At 41.3% G+C, this 23079-nt stretch overlaps 1 protein-coding gene across 1 annotated transcript in view; it reads right to left on the bottom strand.

Annotated features, from left to right (window-relative positions):
• The window catches only part of LOC139747350 (protocadherin Fat 3-like), a 269421-nt gene that overhangs the window by 7476 nt on the left and 238866 nt on the right, over positions 1–23079 (bottom strand). The window contains exon 3 of the mRNA XM_071659558.1: positions 6441–6563. Within this exon, the coding sequence (XP_071515659.1) occupies positions 6441–6563 (123 nt within the window). The remainder of the gene's footprint in view (positions 1–6440; positions 6564–23079) is intronic.

The raw sequence follows: 23079 nt of genomic DNA, 5'->3' as shown, positions 1-23079 counted from the left end.
TCCTCTCCTCCCGAAGCCTAAAATGTTCCCTTGGTCTCTGTAGACAGACTGTGTTAGAGAGAAGTGCTGTTGGTTCGAAGGGCAAGTCTCGAGAACGACCAACACGGTCGCTGGGCCTTGGTTCGCTACGTCTCGACAACGATCAACGTGGTCGCTGGGCCTTGGTTTGCTACGTCTCGAGAACGACCAACGTGGTCGCTGGGCCTTGGTTCGCTACGTCTGGTAACCCAGATCATCAATGTTGTTAGAGTGGCTAGTTCCCCGTGTGGCACAGGCCAAGTCTCCGCCTGGCATTGGCGCTAGACTCGATTATTAGGTATATAAGCAAGGTCTTTGACCTGCTTTGCTGGTGTTAGGTTAAAGATAAGTCCATCTCACTCAAGAGTCGTGCCTTAGGGGCTCAAAGGTCATACCTTTCCGCTCAAGGGTGGCACTGTGGTGCTCATGGGTGGAACCGTTGTGCTCAAAGGTCGTTGTTATGTATGTAAAAGGTAGTGTGGAAAATTGAAAACAGGACTTTGGCATTTATCCTTCCCAACTAGTTTCGGCAACGCCTTCTTCAGGACACATTGTCGAAACTAGTTGAGAAGAATAAATTCCTAACTTCTGCTTTTAGTTTCCCCACGATACCTTTTACCGAAAGAAGTTTAGCTAGTTTTCTATTTCCACTTTAGACTACTGAAGTTTTCGTTCACAAATTTCGAAACAAAAGTATTCCTTTCAAGTCACTAGGTCTTGCTTGGGCTCATCTGCCATCGAGTGGAACCTGAAAGTGTTCAATATTCCAAAAGATTCAGGCGTGCTGGATAACACCTCCTCCTCGCTGGAAGTGCTTGCCCTCGAGGGCTATTTGGCCAACACCTCCCCCAACACCTGGGGCCACACTGCCAGTAGCGGCGGATGCTCCAGCACTAGACCGGAATCTATGGAATTCAATCCACCTTTCTCCCCCCCTCACTCCCTCAGTTTCCAGTATTAGTTTCCACCAGAGTTTTACTGTGGAAGGGAGAGGGTGTTGATTGCTCCATTCTTCTCAGACAAACGCTAAGGATCACGGCGTCCATAGGAGGTCAAGAAAGTTGTCTAAGTTGATTAAGAGTGATACAATCCTCTCTCTGGGAGGTTGGGGAACCGTAGCGTATCAACTCAATCATTTATATCTTTACCGTCGTATCATCACTCGCGTCTTCACTTGTGGCAGTGAATCAGGAAAAGTCAACTTTCACTGTAACTTTTCGCTTCTTTTAATTCTTCATATTTACAGTTCCCGTGCAGGTCACGCTGCTACACGATGATGTGGTGAAAAGCAATATTCAGGTCTCACTTCCACACATTAATGAGATATGAGGCAACGTTTAGGCCTCACTACCTCATACAGCTAAAGTAGAAGGCAAAATCCTACTTACAGTAACACACACACACACACACACACACACACACACACACACACACACACACACACATTTCTTCCTCTGTCAAAAATTAATCTTGACACAAAATGACTTCCAGTTTCCTGTGGAACTTCTGTATCTTTCTTCACGGGAGATGTATTCACTTAGCCCTTCCATTGAAGCTATATCCTCCTCAACTTGGTCCATTCAAACCGCCTCGATGAAACTCGGAATTAATCCTTTTCAATCTCTTGAAGTTGGAGGTCCTAAAGTCGTCACTCACGCAGACGGTGACGTCCTTTTAGATAAACAACCTCATTCAGGAAAGTCAGTGATGGGTGACCTTCATCCTGTAAGGATCTGGAGGAAAGGAGATCAGCAAATTGATCTACGTCATGTATGGCAACGTAGGTTTAGAGAGAGAAAGAGAGAGAGAGAGTGGTTGAGGTTATCATTCCCACAGTCTAATCGGAGAGAGTACAGACGACAGCCCGTGCGAAGAGAGATCTGGCCAAAAAAAGAAAAAAAAAGAGGCGGGGTTGGTTTCGTAGCCATCACCGCTCACCGCAGGAGAATTTAGGGTTACGAAAGACAAGTCTTGTGATTTACGTACTGGCGAGGGTTATGCAGTCCTCGTGTGGGTGAGGCAGGAGGTGAAAAGACATCCACCTGGGCTAAAGGCGCGCATCTTCACAGCCACTCAAATGCTGGTTCAGTGCGATGCTGTCACTACCACCCCCGATACCCAGGAGGGTAGTATTTGTTAGCAGTCTCCCTGGTCAGTGGTTGCCTATACCACCTACTTGATGTGTTAGAGGGTTCCAGAGTATCTTCCTCTGAGAACTGGCTTTTGTTAGCGGAAGGACGGTGTATAGCCGGTGGGCAGAAGGATGTGCTGTCAACTCTGCTCTTTTTGTTCCCTGGATGAGCATTATCGGAAAAGATTGCTTCCCCGAGTACAATGATAAATTGTCCTCATTCTTTTATGTATTCTTTTTACCCCCAACGATTTGACGTTTCGAACACTCAATTCACCGTCAAATTATTCTGATTAAAAGTACCTTTGATGCAAAGGAATAGGAAATTATGGTTTCCAGTTCGTTTTTACTGAAGCTTACGATATATTTGCTTTTATTTCTGGCTTTCAAGGACAGGGGAAGTTTCGTGTTTTTTTTCCTCGAGGTGAAATTTGTTCAGGTATGCCACCCATACGCCCACAGCCTCACCCACAAGCCACACACACCTTCCTCCTCCACATGATCTGACCCTTTCCGACACCCTCACCCTCCATACGCCCTCAACATATATCCTGCAACACACTTCTTCGTCCACCACAGAAAATCTCACCTTCGTCACATCCTCACTCTGTACACCCTCACCATCAACACACACACTCACACACCCACCCTCACACACACACGCTCACCCTTCATCTTCCACATGCCCTTGCCTCCCTCATCACACCCTCTCACTCTTCTAGACATTGTAACTCCCTACATCCCCATTCTTTAAACTCATCACCACCACAGTCACTAACCTTCCTCACACACACACGCGCGCACATCTTTCACGCCCTCACTCTTTAACCTCCCTCCACACACACTCCCGCACACACCCTAACCCGTTTATACATATTTTTTCCCCAGCGGGAGAATATTTTTTTTTCGCAGCCGTATACAGCAAGAGGCACCAGCACCACCCCTCCATGTTCCTGCCTTGCTACACACAACGAACGAATTCATTTAGAGTCCACTGGCTTTGCCTTCTCTCACAGGAGGTCACGCACATGACAGCCAGCCAGCCATGCGTTTAAATGGCCGCAAACACATTCAACATTCTTGCTTATTCATTCATAAAACCTGTGTCCTTCTGGTGTTTGGGTTGGATGAAACGTTGGGGAAACAGAGTTAGAAGTTTGCTTAAAGATCACAGGAAATCCTTTGAGAACGTTTTCATGTTATTTTGACATGATTATTTTTCCTTACGCTTCAACGAACATTTCCGTCAAATAAAGGAAAGGAAAAAGAATGTACATATTTGATGGAGAGGAAACGTTTGTGGGTAAAATGTTGAAGGCAAAGTGTGGCACAGAACTGGTAACTCCTGACCGGCATGTTTTTCAGCCGAACAGGACGTACATATTGGATAACCATTGTTCTGTCTTTGATATAGTGGTCTTTTATATATCTATTTGGCCTTTCATTTTAGCAACGTGACTTAATCTGTTGTCAACGTTTTCTTCCCCTTACGGAAGAAGGTGATGAATATAGACCTTCGAAACTTGACTCTTTTGCCCTACGTCGCAATGCTGGTTGACTTTCCCTCTTCTATAGGTATTACTTTGGTTTTTGCTCCCGAGAGCTGGCTACTCACGCAAGCGCTCTCACCCCCTACACATAACCCTCTCTCTCACTACCAGGTTTGGCCTCACATGCCCTCCTCATGCCCCCGTCTGTTCATCTACGACCTGGATCTACCACCTTCACACAGTCTCTCAGACTCTACAGACAACCTCCTTCAACCTCATCTTAAAACGCTCTTTGGAATGCTCATTCTTGCTCACTCACATACGGGATGTTCCCTGAGCCTCTTGCAATGGAAGACCACGTTTCCTGGAGACTGGCTTCCTCTTACCAGTTTATTCAGTTATCTCCAAGTTTCCCTCGCGAACCTGACGTGTGGCTTGATTAGTATAACATTATATCCTGTGTGGCCAGTGTCCCAAGGGCTAGAGGACATAAGATGGGGTGTATACCAGACGTAAAACTCTACAATCACGTAATCGAGGGTGATGAAATAACTCCTATATTGTTATACATCCCAGTGTTGTAATATCTCAAAATGTGGCTATATATCCTCACTATAGTATTATATAATGTTCATAATATCTAAAGATTATACTCCTGTAAACAATGTAGAATTCATAGGTGTCAAAACGCACTTACGTCTAAGCATAACTTCGAAGAAAAGTGATGACTTATGTTTCTCTGCGAGGCATCATTATTGCACATCGTTCAACATTACTGACCAGTGCACCAAAGATTTTCTCAGTATGTTATATTTCTTGTATCTCACCTGATGATGTGATCATTACACGGAAGTGCACTTGGGAACTTATCGTGTTCCATTTCCCCGTGGGCTCAATGGAATATATATATATATATATATATATATATATATATATATATATATATATATATATATATATATATATATATATATATCATCCCTGGGGACAGGGGAGAAAGAATACTTCCCACGTATTCCCTGCGTGTCGTGGAATGCGACTACAAGGGGAGATGGCAGCGGGCTGGAAATCCTCCCCTCTCGTTTTTAATTTTTCAGAAGAAGGAACAGATAAGGGGGCCAAGTGAGGATTTCCCTCAAAGTCTCAGTCCTCTGTTCTTAGCGCTACCTCGCTAAGGCGGGAAATGGCGAATAGTATGAAAAATATATTCATGTATGTAAATTGAATACTAAGATCTATACGGAATAAAGTAGCGTTTATCATGCAATAAAGTCGTGAGTGTCCTCGACGAATATCCGAATATCCAGTTTATAACAGGACTGGTCATATCTCCCCAGAGATTTAGTGGTAATTTGGAAGAGAGAGAGAGAGAGAGAGAGAGAGAGAGAGAGAGAGAGAGAGAGAGAGAGAGAGAGAGAGAGAGCAGATGAAGCAGCAGTGTTACATTGCTTTATACTAAGTTTTAGCTGGTTTGGCTTTCTCAATATATCTCTGTATGACTTCCTTTTTTTTATATATATATTTTTCTATCTGTCAATTCTTTTCTTCATCTATCTTCCTATTCATGTCTGTCTGTTTCTTGTTAACTGCGTCATAGCACTCCCTAGGGTCTAATGATCTCTCCCTCCTTGTCTTATGTGTGGTTCCCCTGTACTGTTAGTACCATACGTTGATGTGTGCCTCTCTCTGGTACCATAACGATGACTGTCACTCCCATACACTGCTATACATCCCCACCATCGTTACTATAAGTTACCACCATTCCCATACATGGTTATACCCATCTACTACCATCCCTGGCTACCATCATCCCCCATGCATTACCATGCCTATCTACTATTATCTCTGGCTACCATCATCCCCCATGCATTACCATGCCTATCCACTACCATCCCTGACTGCTGTCACTCCCATACATTGCTATACGTCTCCTCTTCCATCCCTAACAATTGCACTCCCATGATTCTTCTAAAGGAACTACAAGATATGTAACGCAATGCTACCAGTGGTATTCACTTTAAACACACTAGAACGCTTGTTCTAAAACTTCTAATTGGGATTTTAGTGTGTCGTATGAATACAAAGTATCTCTAGAGTACTCACAGCCAAAAAATATACATGCAAAGTTTCTGGGTATAAACAACACGTAACTTTGTAAATTGTAATGTTACTGTTCGGTGTGGCGGGGAGGGAGTTTGTGAGCTATGCTGGAGGCCAGATATTATATAAGACCTCGGGGTGGGCGTGCAGCACGCTGCTCTGTTGTAGGAAACGGTTAGAAAGAGAGAGAGATAGATAGATAGATGGATAGATAGAGATGGATAGAAAGATAGATAGATAGATAGATAGATAAGATAGATAGATAGATAGATAGAGAGAGAGAGAGAGAGAGAGAGAGAGAGAGAGAGAGAGAGAGAGAGAGAGAGAGAGAGAGAATTACATCGTACGAAGAGACATACCTGAAGATATTCTTTTTCTTTTTCGTACCTTGTTACCAAGAGTATAACTGGAAGCACTGCCGGGAAGAGATCCTTCCTCGTTCCAGTAACCTTGTACCACGGGCAATACCAGGAACGTTATACCTCTTTTTAATCACGTCAGTACCAGGGGCATTGCCCATCTTTTATCTGGAACAGTGACAAAAGCAGTACCTGCCTTGTATCGGGAGAAGTGCCAAGTGCTTAAACTCTTCTACCAGAAGCAGTGTTTGCAGCTGCAGTGCCAGGAATAGAAACAGAAGTATTGTCTACCCTGTACCTGGAGCAGTGCCAGTGGCGGTGTCCAAAACAGTGCCTACGTACCTTGTGGCTGGGTCCTGGCTGTGAGCTGGACGAGGTGTAGGGGTGTTCTGGTGTTCTCTCTCGCCTCCACCAGGTACTCGGGGCTCTCAAACTCCACAGGGCCGCTCCCCACCAGCTTGGTCACTGAGGAAGACAGACACACTGCCTGAGGTCGTCTTCAACACTTGAGAAAGGAAGTGAGGGTCGTCTTAAGGCTAGAAATATTACACCAAGTCGTTTTCAGGTTAGAATAACATTACCTGAGGTCGTCTTGAAGTTAGAATCAAGACGAGAGACCGTCTTAAAGATGAAAACATCACTTAGGGTCATCTTAAAAACAGGAACATTACTTCAGGTCAAGAAAAGGAAATAATTGATATTTTGCAAGACTTCTGAAAATGAGAAAGCATCATACTTTAAAAAGAAATATATATATATCTATCCATTGCTGTCCATAAAGTAACATCAAGAATAATATTTCCCACAGAATTATGTATATTTGTAGAATAGAAAATTGCTTCATATGATATCCTTCCAAGAGTTATGATTAAGTTAAGACGAAGATTTTACTGAATACTTGAAGTTGAAAGATGTCTTCTCTCTCGACTTCTTTCTGAAATTGTCTTGAAAACGCCCAAGAAATTCTGAAAAATATGTACGTTTTCTGTATCAGTTGGAAATTGCCAGGCATTCAGTCTGATGATCTGGAATAGTGAGGTGTACGAGGAAACAGTGTGGCTCATATATCTTAGCTGTACAAGAAGATTTCATGATTTGCCTCAATGCTTTTCATGAGTGTTAGCTGCCTATCATGGAGTAAACAGAGCCCTACACAGGAAAATTTAATATTTCGACACCAGAGTTGTTAGAATATATATATATATATATATATATATATATATATATATATATATATATATATATATATATATATATATATATATATAACGTCAATTTCCCATATTGGTATCAATAAGTCACTTCGTTAAATAGACAAGAAAAGGAAATGATTCGAAGCACCATTTCTACCATGAAGACATTAACAGAGATGATCCCAAGCCGGGCCTCCTGCTTGCCAAGTATGTTGCAGACCACCAGTAATGAATCAACTTAGGCGACGGCGTCACAGCAAACTTCTGCCGTCATGACACGGTGCATGCTCTCCCCTGAAGAATGTTCCCTGTGACCACTACCTTCGCGTCTTCTGAAGGTATCGCTGGTGTTGGAGACGACGCTGTTGCTATCGCTGCAGGTGCCGTTCAGAGATTTAGCTGTCGAGCGATGTTCGAGGGTAACTCCTAAGAAGAAGACGACACAGGGAAGGTAAATGATGTTGGTATAACAGTTGTATTCTCTGTGACCGTCGAAAACGCCCCAAGACGCGCGCGCCCCACCGGCATGTCTTCTTGGTGCAGTGATTCAAGAGTTTCACAAACTACTGATGCGCCCAGGGTTGAAGTATATAGAGACGAGTCGTATCTAGGAGGACGAGAGCCTTAGTAAGAGAGGAGCGTGTCGGACCAGCTATGGATAAGGAGGAGGAGAAAAGAAATATTCCAAAGAATTTATAAGGAAATGAGAGGCGACAGCGAGTCTAAAAGAGCGCAATAAGAAGCGAAGGAGGTGTAACGGAGGACAAACGACTAAAAATGAGCAGCAGGAGAGATTGAAAAATGTTCGCAAGAGATAAAAATCACGATGATATCACGTAGTTAGTTTACCTGGTCAATATAACTTCAAATTACCAAGCAGTCAGCCCGGCTCAAACAACTTCAAATTACCAGGCAATCAGCTGTCTAAAATAACTTCAAATTACCAGGCAGCCAGCTGTCCAAAATAACTTCAGATTACCAGCCTCTGTAAGAGAGATCTATTATGATATGTTGAAGAAAGTATTATCCTTAGGAAGAGTTTTACACGAGGGGAAAAGTTTGGTTGCCGTGGCCACTGGCTTCGCATGATAAAACTGAGTTCCACATGAATATCTCGGGTAAGATGTCTGGGACAAGGAGACAGGATGTCATCTTCCCTGACGAGCTGACAAGCGAGGGACGTGGTGGAAGGAAGAAATCTGTGGCGAGGAACGTGAGGGAGTGACGCAGGAGGACGAAGAACCGAGAATTTTCAAGGTTACTCAGTTTGCATAAGAAAGTTGCATTGGTGTACGTAACATTTTACCACAAGTTTTAGGATGATTTTGTGTGTGTGTGTGTGTGTGTGTGTGTGTGTGTGTGTGTGTGTGTGTGTGTGTGTGTGTGTTTGTAAACCAACAAACGATTTAACTATTGACACAATCACCGTTGGTCAGGAATGGTACAAAAGACTGGCAACACAATCTCAGGCCTCGAGTGTACACCCGTGATTAAACTGGGGTTAGAAGTTGAGGAAGAAATTGGATACCTGACGATCTCTTCTCCCTTATTGACTCTCAGTTTTCCCTGAAATGAGAAAACACACCCTTTATCCCTTCCTGATCTTTCTCATTATATGGTTTGCAAGGACCCTAGACAACCTAATCTCCCCTACTGACAAACGTGTTGGCTAAATGATTCGAAACCAGTTATAAGAGCCTTCCAACTTCCATTAAACTTCATCATACTCTGAGAACCTTGTGTTCCAGTAGAGTAGAAAATAGGAATACCATTTTGCAGACTTTTAAGAATTAAAAACTGAGGAACACGTCCGGTGTTTACAGAGAAATCCACCTTATCTATACAATCCTTCGCCACTCACAGTTTAGAATGAAAGCCAGTGTACTCACAGGCGCATTTTGAAAACTTCAAAAACACTAAACGTCAAAGGTAAAGGCAGTGTTTTATTGATACTTTCATATACGTCGATGGAAGTAATACAAATAAATCGCCATAGAGGCACCGCTCATTATATGATTGCATGTAATTAGCAGCACTTATTATTTGATTGATTAGCAGCAGTCATTAAACGAATACATATAATTAGCAGTAGTCATTATATTATTATAAATTTTATCAGTACACATTATATGATCATATATAATTATCAGCGCTCATTATATGATCATATATAATTATCAGCGCTCATTATATGATCATATATAATTAGCAGCAGTCATCATGGACACCTGATTAACCTCTTTACTCTGTTACCTTCTCGACCACAAAGGTACTTTGATTTGTCAAAGGCTACTTCGTCATACCCAAGGCTCGCACCATCGTGCTCAAGGCTCGCACCATCATGTTCAGTGGTCGTACCATCGTGTTCAGTGGTCGTACCATCGTGTTCAGTGGTCGTACCATCGTGTTCAGTGGTCGTACCATCGTGTTCAGTGGTCGTACCATCGTGATCAAGGGTCGTACCATCGTGTTCGAAAGGTCGTATGATCGTGATCAAGAGTCGCATCATCGTGCTTAAAAAAAAGGGTCGTATCAGTGTATTCATAGGGTCGTATAATCAATCGTTGCTGATGGTTTTAAGACAACAAAGGGAAATTTCAGGTATGTCCATCTAGGGAGCGCTTCTGCATCACTCCCAACACACACACACACACACACACACACACACACACACACACACACACACACACACACAGTAATCTAAACCTTAACCATGGATCTTCAATAACTTCTGGGCGACTGACGCTCCCGATGTACAGAGTAATTAAGATCCTCTGACTTTTCACCTCGAGGATACATATATTGCCTCTTGACTCAAGATCTATTGCTTAGGCCGAGTTGCCCCGGATAGTTTGTCTCATCCTCCTGATGTTTCCGAGTCTCCCGCGGGATGAATTACTTCACCATCAGAGCAGAAATGAGAGTTGATGGAGACAATAATAACGCGCCAGGGGATGAGTTTCTTTCGTCATTAGAGCCACGCTTTTCTCAGTGATCCAGCAGGAACTGAGGGGAAAAAGTGCTTCCACGCATTCGCACTCTTTGCAGCTTGTCCGTTCGTCTGATTCTCCATTCCTGATTGTACTTGGGATGGAATAAATCCCCTTTGGCGTCCCTTCATCTCTCACGTTAGCCTTCTGATCATCAACTGTGCTTTAGCCTCTCTGATCTTCTCATTACTCCCTGGATTGCGCACCATTGTCCCCGACCACTTAATAGTGAAACATGGAGGGCTAAAATCCCACGCCATCTGTAACCACTGTCAAGGGGCGTTAGGATGGAGTGCACGAATCCTCTTCAGTCACTATCCCTGCAACCTTGTCAGCTATACCTCCTCTTCTGTCAAAAAAAATGTAGCTGGAACTTATACGATTGGCTTGGAGGTATTCATTCCTCACTGTGTATTAGCTAAATCTTTCCTCTTGTTCTTTGGCTTCAGCCTCTTTCGTTACTGAGTCAGAAAGCGCGGGGGAGCCTCACGCAAAACAACAGAATTGTAAATTCCATTCCAGACATGCGAGAAACTGTGTACAGTATGAAGCCAGGAATAAAACACACCAACAACTCAGGGGGGAGAGAGAAAAGCAAGCACTCGAAAAGCATAGTCCCTTTATACTTGGTGAAAAGGAACAGGAAAATTTCGTTCTTTAGCTCAATGATTTCATCACATCTTGTCTTACTTTCTTTACCTTGCCACTCTCACAAGTCATAACCTCACCGCTGCAGAAGCATCTCAGGATATGGCTCATCTCCTGGATTCCATGTTTCCATGGAATCCCACCTTTTTTGACCGAGGCAATGAGCTGCACATATCCCAGGAACCCTCTTATACCCCCTCCTCTTATGCCGTCCCTAGAATCATATGCTCTTAGTGCACTGTCATTTCTCAGACACACCTTGATCCCAACCCAGCTTCTCTCTGGTAGGGTCCATCCGTATAGCTTTTAGCTCAAAAGAAATGATCCTTTTTAACTTCGTACACTTCCACTAGCCCTTCTTGAGCTTCTTAGACCTTCGTCATGCACTGGTGCTTTCCCATGTCTTGAAGACTTGTTGGTATATAGACAGTTTCTGTATATTGCATGATCACTCTCATTCCTCCAGCCACAAGCTAAAATGCCTCATCTCCCTAGCCTGTAGACTCGATCCAGTCGTTACGAAAAAGACAAAACTCCTCCATCACTGTACAGCTAAGGAGTAGGACCAGGGTACACACACACACACACACACACACACACACACACACACACACACACAATGGGCTTCCAGCTTGGACGCTCGCTCCATTCAAGATCTTTTTATCCCCATCACTCAAAATCTTAACTCTGTTCTTGAAAACTTTGGCGAAGTATTTCTATTTGTCCTGGACATCTCTATAAAGCTTTTGGCAGAGTTTGGCTTGAGGCACTCTCCTTCAGACGCCCCTGATTTAAGTATTACCCCGTTTTCTCTCAGTCTTCGTCTTTTTCTTTTCCCGTGGAAAGCAGTATCATAGATACACTTAGGTATAGGTTCGGCAGTTATTTTGCATCAGATCCACGACTGATATTATCTGCGCCTCCTTAGTTATAAAATAAATTTGCATGTCTTCGTCTTTGAAATATCTACATATTTTTTCTAATCCCACGACATTTATTCATGAGTTTTTGTACTCATCCGCTGTCACAAACAGCCTCGTTTGTGACCCCAATCGTCTGTTGCTGTTTGGATTCAGTGCTACTAATACAAACCAGAGATTCTTTTAATAGAAGGACGTGTCACTCGGTAAAACCAATCTATATGACTGAAAGTAAATCGAGTTTTGAAAAGTAATTCGAGTTATGGAATGTTCAAGTTTGGAAAGGTAACTGGGTACTGTGATGAGGTCAGAGTGAGTAAAAGGTTACAGTTTCATTTTCAATGTTGTCACAGTTACAGTCAGTTGTGGTTACAGAATGTGAAGGGTTTACAGCTGTCCTCTGTCCTCACTTATGAGTGATGGATGATGGGTTATACTCACTACTTATGAGTGATGGATGATGGGTTATACTCACTACTTATGATGAGTGATGGATGATGGGTTATACTGGAAAGCAGAGAGATTCATAGATATTCTTCGCATTCCAAAAGATTCATTCCAGAGAGATGATGATAACTGACCAAGGTATGCTTGCTATGGGCCTTGGAATATACATGTTGGAAATTTCCTTCGCGTTCATGGGAGAATTTTCATCCATATATGTTTCAAGATACCTTAAAACGCGAGAAAACTCGTCAAGTTTTCACGATAGTTTTTCAAGTTTATTTCTGGATCACCTGGCGATGTCCAATACTTGGAGGAAACGGTGTACCATTGTAGAATATTCTGAGGTAAAAGTCGCGAACAAACAGTGTGAATTTGATATATAAATTTCCCCAGTAGTGTGAAGTGTAACATAAAAAAAATGGAAAAGATTTTTTTTTTTTTGAATAGGTAGTAAACAGTGAATATACAGTAGTCCTTCTTTTTTTTTTTCTTTTTTTAATTTTCCAAAAGAAGGAACAGAGAAGGGGGCTAGGTGAGGATATTTCCCCAAAGGCCCAGTCCTCTGTTCTTAACGCTACCTCGCTAACGCGGGAAATGGCAAATAGTTTGAAAAAAAAAATATATATATATATATATATATATATATATATATATATATATATATTCCTATGAGTCCACGGGGAAATGAAACATGATAAGTTCCCTAGTGCACTTTCGTGTAATAATCACATCATCAGGGGAGATACAAGAAAGAAATATGAGTCAGTTGATATACAACAAAGAGACGTAGCTAGGACGCCATTTGAGGGAGAGAGAGAGAGAGAGAGAGAGAGAGAGAGAGAGAGAGAGAGAGAGAGAGAGAGAGAGAGAGAGAGAGAGTTACCGGACTGAGCCTGCAAGAGGTTCCCGCCAAGTGTGAATCATCAGCAATAGACGGAAAGGAAATTGACGACCTTCTCGTCCTAGAAGAATCTGTCATTTTTCTGATCCTGTAACAAAGAGATTCAACTACCGCAATCACCTCAGCTTAGGGAATGGAGAGAGAGAGAGAGAGAGAGAGAGAGAGAGAGAGAGAGAGAGAGAGAGAGAGAGAGAGAGAGAGAGAGAGAGAGAGAGAGAGAGATCTAGCAGGAACTCACCAGCTTATTGGCTATCATTGCTAGTCTCTTTTGTCGTATGGTCTATATGTATCTATTTTCTTATTTAGTCTATATCTATCTATTTTCTAAGTTCTCACTAAACGTCGTTCCTATTTCTGTTTCTTCTGATATATATTCGTGTGTTCTTCGCCTTACCTCGTGCAAACTCACCTGACAAAAAAAGATATCCCAAGGTTTTACAATCTGTATCTTGTAAATTTTTTGCACATCAGGAAACCACTTTCGGGGCTGTTTCGTTCTTCATTCTCATTAACCTATTTTACAAGACTAATTATGAATCTAATTATCCCAGCTGAAGCGGCAAATGGTCCAGTATTTTCTAATCCGACATCTGTGTTCTCCTTGCTCGGAGAATCTGCTACTTAAAGGGACTTTTCTCTTTCAAAATAATTATTTAAACCACCATTAATGTTTCCACTGCTACGATAAAGCATCTTTTGTTTGAGTTCTGCTCTTAATTCAGTTTGTTTCCTGACACGATGCACGTAGAGAGTAGGGCTTCATAGGCCTCAAGATGAACTATGGAGACTGTATATCAGCTTGCCCTTATCTGAGGCGAGGGGTGCGGGGGAAAGGGTGGTGGAAATGCGGGGAAATTTGTCTATATCTATGGACAGACGACAGTCGTTTAGTAAGGCAGCTCATGTATTGGGCCATCTGTATCCCTGGCAATCTGTGAAGAAGGATCCGATGGTTGAGAGAGAGAGAGAGAGAGAGAGAGAGAGAGAGAGAGAGAGAGAGAGAGAGAGAGAGAGAGAGAGAGAGATGGAAGGTAGGGTTTACATGTACCGCTCATTGCTTCTCTTGATTGCTGGAGTACGCTCTCTCTCTCTCTCTCTCTCTCTCTCTCTCTCTCTCTCTCTCTCTCTCTCTCTCTCTCTCTCTCTCTCTCTCTCTCTCTCTCTCTTTACCTATCTATCTATCTATCTCGGACACGGGCTTCATTTAGAGGGGCCAGAAGCACCAGAGACATCGCTGGTCCCTGCGGAACTAGCCTGGTGTCTTTACGTTTCAGCCCCTACATTTTTTCCTCCTAATGGGTTGGCTTCTCCCTCGTACCCTGACTATGGTATACCGGGTGGCGGAGGAACTCCCTGGAAGACATTAGGTGAAGGTGAGCCATAACCTCCATTACTGTCACCATGCAGCGGCTGTTTCACTTAATCCTCAATGCGTTAATATCCTTTCATCCTTACCCACTCTTGCCACACCTCAGGCGAAGTCTCCCATCAGTGTCTTGTCTTCAGAAGACCTGTGTATTTCCTCCTCTTAACACACGTCACAGTCACTCTTCCTCGTCATCATTCTCCACAACCTCCACACGCACCCTCTCCCCCTACTAGCCCGACACTTGTCCCTCACCAGTCACTTTTTATCATCCATCGCTTTAATCACCACCATCATCATGGGCCTCTCATCACCACCTTTCTTCCCTTTAATGCTTGACACATTTCCCCCCTCCCCTCCTGACACTTCCCTGTGTCGTGGCCCAAACTCGCTTCCTAAGGTCCTCGCCTATCGAACCTCTTCCCTCGAGGTCTCGCTTCGTAAGGTCCTCGCCTATCGAACCCCTCCCTCGAGGTCTCGCTTCCTAAGGTCCTCGCCTATCGAACCCCTCACTCGGGGTCTCGCTTCCTAAGGTCCTCGCCTATCGAACCCCTCACTCGAGGTCTCGCTTCCTAAGGTCCTCGCCTATCGAACCCCTCCCTCGAGGTCTCTCTTTCCTGTCTCTTCGGACCCTAAATCCTCCTCTCTCTTCGACATCCATTCTGGCACTCGTCTAACCTCCCCATCCCTCACCATCTAACATAAACGTCGCCATTTAGTTTTAAGCGGCCAAAAGGAACCTAAACTCTCCCGTTCATCGTCCTGGAAAGATGGCTCCTATTACAGGAGTCTCCAGGATCGAGATTACCCTCTCCCACTTACGCCAGCCGTGTGCCTCACTGTGGTGACATTCCCCTGATATAATTTCACCTTAATGGACGTAAATATATCAAAATAATCGTAAAAATTTAGTTGCCGACATTGATATAAGCCGGACGAGACAGCTGGGTTGAAGTCAGTCTTGCACCTGAAGTTTCTGACGATGCACGACCCTTTATCTCAAGTATGGCACTATGTTGCCTTAATTGCCGAACAATATGTCACCTTTCCTCATGATTATAGGCCATATATTAGAGGGGTTATACACCGTGTCTTTTCTCGGTGTGAGCAATGTGTTAGGGGGGAAGCACACGTTGGTATATATATATATATATATATATATATATATATATATATATATATATATATATATATATATATATATATATGTCACATCCTCTTCGTCTTCCCTTTATCTCTTATCTCCTCCCTCCTCAGATGCTTTATCGGGTTGCTTCCCCTGCTCCTCTTGGTGATGCCTCAGTTATCGCATTTATCATCTTTGCTCACTGCCCTCTCCTCCCGTCTGGTCTGTCTTCCTTTAAGATCTCCCATTTTCTTTCCCTCCCTTTTCATCTCAATCCTTCTCATAAATATTTCTGATATTTCGTATATATATTTTGTTGCCACTTTTTTTCCCCTTATACTTTCCCTTTCTTCTTCTCTTTGTTCTCCCATTTCCTCTGTCTTCATATCTTCATTTCTGTTATATTTGTTCATGTTTCTGCAGCCCGCTCTCTGTAGCATCAACACTTGCCGTGTTCTTCAGCACGTTGCTAGGTCCTCAGCACCTTTTCTGAGGGTCCTCAGCACATCTTGTAAGGGTTCTCATCACCTCTTGTGTAGGGTTCTCAGCACCTCTTGTGTAGGGTTCTCAGCACCTTTTGTGAGGGTCATCAGCACCTCTTTTGAGGGTTTTCGGCACCTCTTGTTTAGGGTCCTTAGCACCTCTTGTTTAGGGTTCTCAGCACCTCATGTGAGGGGTCCGCACCACCTCATGTGAGGGGTCCTCAGCACTTCCCCAGGCTCCCGTCCTTCTCTTCATCCGTCTTAATCTTCAGCATGAGTCTCCCTTAGTATTCATCTCTCTCTCTCTCTCTCTCTCTCTCTCTCTCTCTCTCTCTCTCTCTCTCTCTCTCTCTCTCTCTCTCTCTCTCTCTCTGCACTCTTACTCCTAGAACTTCCACTTTATGTTTTTGATATTTTTTCCCTCCTGTCTCTTCGTTGTGTCTGTACACTGCTTACACGTACCTGGGGTTTGCTTCTTCATGTGCCTTCCTTCCGCTTGCGAGAGAGATTAATTGGATTTGTTTTTCAAGCCTTATTTACTTCGCCTGTTATCTCTTCTTTCTGGCCATTCCTCTCTGTCCGCTGTGGTGTTGCTGCTCCTCTCTCTCTCTCTCTCTCTCTCTCTCTCTCTCTCTCTCTCTCTCTCTCTCTCTCTCTCTCTCTCTCTCTCTCTCTCTCTATCTATCTATCTATCTATCTATCAATCTATCTCTCTCTCTCTCACACACACACGCACACGTACTTCGCTTACTGCTCCCATGAGCTCCATGGCTGTATCCTGACCACAAGGGCGTGGACATACGAGCACACAAGTGGCTAACGCGTCCCACGTTTTCTTTGAGGAGATCAGTCCCACGATGGTTGACCTTTATGATGCCACTGCTCTCCTCGAAAGCCAAGCTGTGGTATTCTCCTCTCCCTTCCTTCGTTAGCGAATGCTCGACATATAATCTTCCTTCCTTCTTTCGTTGTTCCTTCTTCCTTCAGTAATCTTGACTTCCTTCGAGAATAAGGTTCGCTAGAATAAGAGGAGAGGAAGATAATTTCTTTTGTATATATTATTTTTCTAATGATCTTGATTTTCTCTTTATCTAAATTCGTCATGATTGATGGCACATTTTCGCCCGTGCCATGTCGCATACTATATATATATATATATATATATATATATATATATATATATATATATATATATATATATATATAGATAGATAGATAGATAGATAGATACCATGGGTTGGCTTCGAACCCTGGGTAGGGCGTCCGGCCACAAGGAGGGTAAACGACACACACACACACACTAGACTTCTAATTTTTACGTGTGCTCCAACCTCAACTCGGTGGGGTTTAGCATGGACTATATACCTCACGCGGCGCCGAGACTAACCTCACAACACATTCCCTCAGTGCAGGGCTATGCCTCCTGCCTCACCCAGACTGTGTCATCCCCCAACCTACATTCCTTCCTTCCTTCCTTCCTTCCTGACTTCACTCGCTCCATCCTGTCATTTTTAGGATCCGCTCTCCCGTTTACATCAGCACGAGGGACGAGTAAGCGGACGGAGAGGATCCTGCGAAGACAAAAGTTGTCCCCGAGAGGATCCTCTCTCTCTCTCTCTCTCTCTCTCTCTCTCTCTCTCTCTCTCTCTCTCTCTCTCTCTCTCTCTCTCTTTCTCTCTCTCTCTCTCTCTCTCTCTCTCTCTCTCTCTCTCTCTCTCTCTCTCTCTCTCTCTCTCCATCTTGACTCATGAGCCTGAAAGAGGTTTGTGCAGTGGAGGAGCGGAGTGTTTGTATAAAGCGAAGGGATCCGGGTCTTATTTCCACGCCGGGTTTGAAGCTGTGACCACCGGGAGAGAGAGAGAGAGAGAGAGAGAGAGAGAGTTGAGAGAGAGAGAGAGACGAGACACTCGTGTTCTCGAGTGAAGGTAAAACATAATACTAAAGATACTTATCTCTTGAGAGAGAGAGAGAGAGAGAGAGAGAGAGAGAGAGAGAGAGAGAGAGAGAGAGAGAGAGAGAGAGGAGCCTCCATCTTCGCCAGGTCCGTCTTTCTCAAGACACAAGTCACTCTCTCTCTTATCTTTCACGGGAAATGTCTCGTGAAATCGTATATAAAGAGTTGACTTCTCCTGAGACGCGTGAAGAAGAAAGAAAAAGAATATATATATATATATATATATATATATATATATATATATATATATATATATATATATATATATATATATATATATTAGGACAAGAAAATCACCTTTGGGCTAGGTTGTATCATCATCATTGGACGAAAAGGAACCCATCCTCGTCCAGGAACTACCTCGCTCTTAAAGACCTCTGTAATTTCTCTGCTCCTGAGCTGGATTTCGCTGCCTTCAAGCTGAAGGAGCCCTTTAAGAGGGGCTCAGGGAGTGTATGATTAAATCACACGAGAGTTTAAATAGTATCAAAGGAGTTAATTGTGCGTTTGGCTCAAACTTTGAATTGCGTCTCCCAGAGTTAAGAAAGAATTATACTGTTGCTGAAATTGTGTTTCTAGTTTGTTCTGCCTCAGCAAAGCATGAGAAAAAGGACATGATTGAAAGATCTTCTCTCTCAGGCACTGTGCACAAATTATGGAAGGCAGAGTAGCTAGCTGTTCCATGAAGAGTCTTTATTGTCATTGTTGCTATTATTATTATTATTATTATTATTATTATTATTATTATTATTATTATTATTATTATTATCATCATTATCATTATTATTGTTGTTGTTATTGTTGTTATCATTATCATCATTAACATCACTGATTAGTCTGAGGGGCCTGGATATGGTTAGTAGTTTCTGGTGTTATATATATATATATATATATATATATATATATATAATCACTGGCGTTAGGGGAGAAAGAATACTTCCCATGTGCTTCCTGCGTGTCGTAAAAGGCGACTAAAAGGGGAGGGAGCGGGGAGCTGGAAATCCTCCCCTCCAGTTTTTCATTTTCCAAAAGAAGTAACAGAGAAAGGGGCCAAGCGAGGATTTTTCCTCTAAGGCTCAGTCCTCTGTTCTTAATGCGAGATATAGCGAATATGCATTATATATATATATATATATATATATATATATATATATATATATATATATATATATATATATATGTATATGTATATGTATATATATATATATATATATATATATATATATATATATATATATATATATATATATATAGACGGATTCTGATGCTCCTGGAATTCTCTGATTTCATGACGGTCATACACGACCCCTGGATACTAGAATAGATATCGGTTTTAGCTCTGTATCAAAGAGGTTTATTGGACTCGTTTGTGATGCCGAGGCGAACCGATCACATCACAAAGCAAATCAACTCAGTGCCTGCTGGCTGGTTGCTGACGCGTGGTAGTACGGAACAATTTTGTTAAGATAGTATATTTTCCATGTCTTCATCTATCAAGAAACAGATCACGTGCATACGTTGTTCGAACAAAGTAATGGTGTTTGATGGCGCTTTGAAGAAAGTCTTGTTCAGGAATGGTATGATATGTGATATGTTTGAATCGTCATATTAACGTCTGATAAGGTATAATATGGTATGATGATCTGTTTCTGTGGTTCCTAATATGTATCCACGTGTTTCAAAGGAACATAGGATCTAATGATTGGTGGCAATGCTTATACTTATATATATATATATATATATATATATATATATATATATATATATATATATATATATATATATATATATATATATATATATATATCCAGAATTAGAAATATCATTTATACGTCATAGTTTACTATACACAGCTTTCTATTGGTGACCAACATGTCATATAATTACATACTAAAAGTTATGGCCATGTATGTTAACAACATATGTGTACCTGATACATCATCGTGTGTTAACAGACATGGCTTCATTCAATCCTACTACTGTCTCATGACATCTCTCGTACAATCGTCGACAAAGCCTTGGTTCATTTCAGAAGATATGGAGCCTTGATACGCATCAAATCGAAGCTTCTTCAAGCCTTTTTTTCTCTCTTTTCGAGCGGTTAGAAGGTTCGGTATGACTTCGAACAGACGTATCCAGTATCAGTTTCATCGACTCTTGCTTGTCAAGGGGAAAGGGTTCGGTAAGGCTTCGAACATTCATACCCATATCGAACCTTCTGTTTTTCTCTGCCAGTTGGGATATAGGGGTCGAATCAGCTCTTAATTTAAGCTGTTCATTGTTTTGCTGGGATCATATGCTATAATGCTATTATGCTGCTATCGCCATATGCTAAAATGCTGTTGTTTCACTAGCACCTTATACCCAAAGGCTAATATTCTACCATTATCTTATGATAAAATGCTGTCATTTTACTAGCATCTTGTGCTATAATGCTATTATTTTGCCAGCATCTTATACCAAAAAGCTATCATTCAATTTGCATCTCATAGTAAAAGGCAATTATTTTACTGGTATTCTATGCTATAATGCTATCATTTTAATATCATTTTAGGCTGAAATGCTATTATCATATGTTCGCTTTACAATACATAGCCATGATTTTACACTAAAGCTTTGATACATAATTGCATGACAAATGAAAGCTTAGTGAGTATTTTTTTAAACTGGATCATGTTGTATGCTCACGTGGTTTCATGGTGGAATTTGTGTCAAGCCTAACAGTAAATAGTGAATATCAATATTCCAGTCCACTGGGAAAAGAATTGGGAAATGAGAAAAATCTAAACCCAAAAAATTTAATGAACGAATATGATTTTTTTTTTTGTTTTTGTTATTTGATCATTAAGTCTTTGAAAAATGTTCAAATGGGAAGAAAAATGATATCATTCACGTATTATTTTTTTTCATGATTGGTGAGAGTCAGACCTATAATGTTAAATGTTTAAATTCTTTGATACGTTATCAAGTTAACATTATGTTGTTAACATGCATATCTATTGAGGCATTAGGCTTTCATCTGTTAATAGAATATAAGATATGAATTATGATTTTGTGTTCTTTGTTACTTGTCTAGCAAATGGCGTCCTAACTACGTCTCTTCGTTGTATATCAACCGACTTATATCTCTTTCTTGTATCACCCCTGATGATGTGATTATTACACGAAAGTGCACTTGGGAACTTATCGTGTTTCATTTCCCCATCGATTCATAGGAATATATATATATATATATATATATATATATATATATATATATATATATATATATATATATATATATATATATATATATATATATATATATATATATATATATATATATATATATATATATATATATATATATATATATATATATATATATATATATATATATATATATATATATATATATATATATATATATATTATATATATATATATATATATATATATATATATATATATATATATATATATATATATATATATATATATATATATATTTTAATATGTAAGTGATTTTCCCATTACCCGCTTTAATAATTCTAATTAACACTGGCTTTAGAGGACTAATTAATTTTCAGGGTTAGTGGGCCATTTGATGCCTGTTGTAATTGGGCCTCCCTCTAGCAGATTAAGTTCAAATTCCCTTATTTCTGAAATCATTGTATACACATATAATTCTTTGCATTGTGTACAGAGTAAGTCTTTAAGAATTTGTATGATGTTCGTTTTAGAATTCTTGAAGTGTATAGTGCCGATCTTTGTGTTGTGCATGATGTATATACCTTTTAGAAATTTTTATGGTTATGTACAACTTCCTTGACGAGAAACTGGGTTGTTCTGTGAGTTTGGATATCATCGTTTGTAAATACAAGGCATAGTCTTTGTAAATGTCGTGCCTGGAATTTACATACGGCGTTGATATACGATATTTCTTAATGTATAAGTTTTATAATGACATATGTCTGGGCATACCTCATAGGCGATATACCGCAATATGCTGGTCTGATTAAGTATATCTGAGTTAGATCAAGATATATATACCAACTGACACGTAACTTTGCTAACTTGTGAGGGGATATTCGAAAGTAAAGTAACAGGCTCAAGTGTGTGCATATATATATATATATATTAGAACAAGGTGATGTGGTACGTCCTGCGTTGGTGTTCTATGAAGACAGAGCCGCCAGTCTCCACACATACAACGATGTACTGTGGTTTTTAGTACATTGTTAACAGATCATCTGACGTCACTTAACGCACGGTAAATATTAAGGTAAAAGAGATTTTCTATTTCCTCTCTATTCTTTTTTTCTCTCTCTCCTTATGTCTCTGTCTAACCTCTCTCTCTCTCTCTCTCTCTCTCTCTCTCTCTCTCTCTCTCTCTCTCTCTCTCTCTCTCTCTCTTACCCCCTTCCCTTTCATTGAGAAACGACCTGTTGCACCTTACCAGGCCCGCGTCTACTTGGCAGTGCTGTGGTGAAACCAGAGGAGCTCATTTTCCACAGATTGTATACCCACTGGGCGAATATATATATATATATATATATATATATATATATATATATATATATATATATATATATATATATATATATATATATGTATCGATGTATATAGATGTTCTGTTATCATTATAGGAGAAATTATGTTCTTAGCCCGAGGCATTCCCTCCCGTTCGGCTTAAGGCGAGAGTCTTAATTGATCTTACGTGAAGTTGTGACGACAGAGACGTACGGAAAGCCTGGAGTTGTTGCGTTGGGGTGTGGTGGCTTACGTATTATTGCTGGGATACGCCCTTGTCGCGCTGAGCAGTTGTGTGTGTATGTGGGGGGGGGGGATGTAAAACAATGTAAATGAGGGTAGACCACGAAAATGTTCTCACCTTAGTCTTATTTACGCGATTGTCACACTGAACAGTTGGGAGAGAGAGAGAGAGAGAGAGAGAGAGAGAGAGAGAGAGAGA

The sequence above is a fragment of the Panulirus ornatus genome, chromosome 68 (genome assembly GCF_036320965.1).
Source record: "Panulirus ornatus isolate Po-2019 chromosome 68, ASM3632096v1, whole genome shotgun sequence".
In the NCBI taxonomy this organism is placed as follows: domain Eukaryota; kingdom Metazoa; phylum Arthropoda; class Malacostraca; order Decapoda; family Palinuridae; genus Panulirus; species Panulirus ornatus.
Note: the sequence above shows the minus strand (reverse complement) of the source record. Positions and strands in the feature narration are given on the sequence as shown.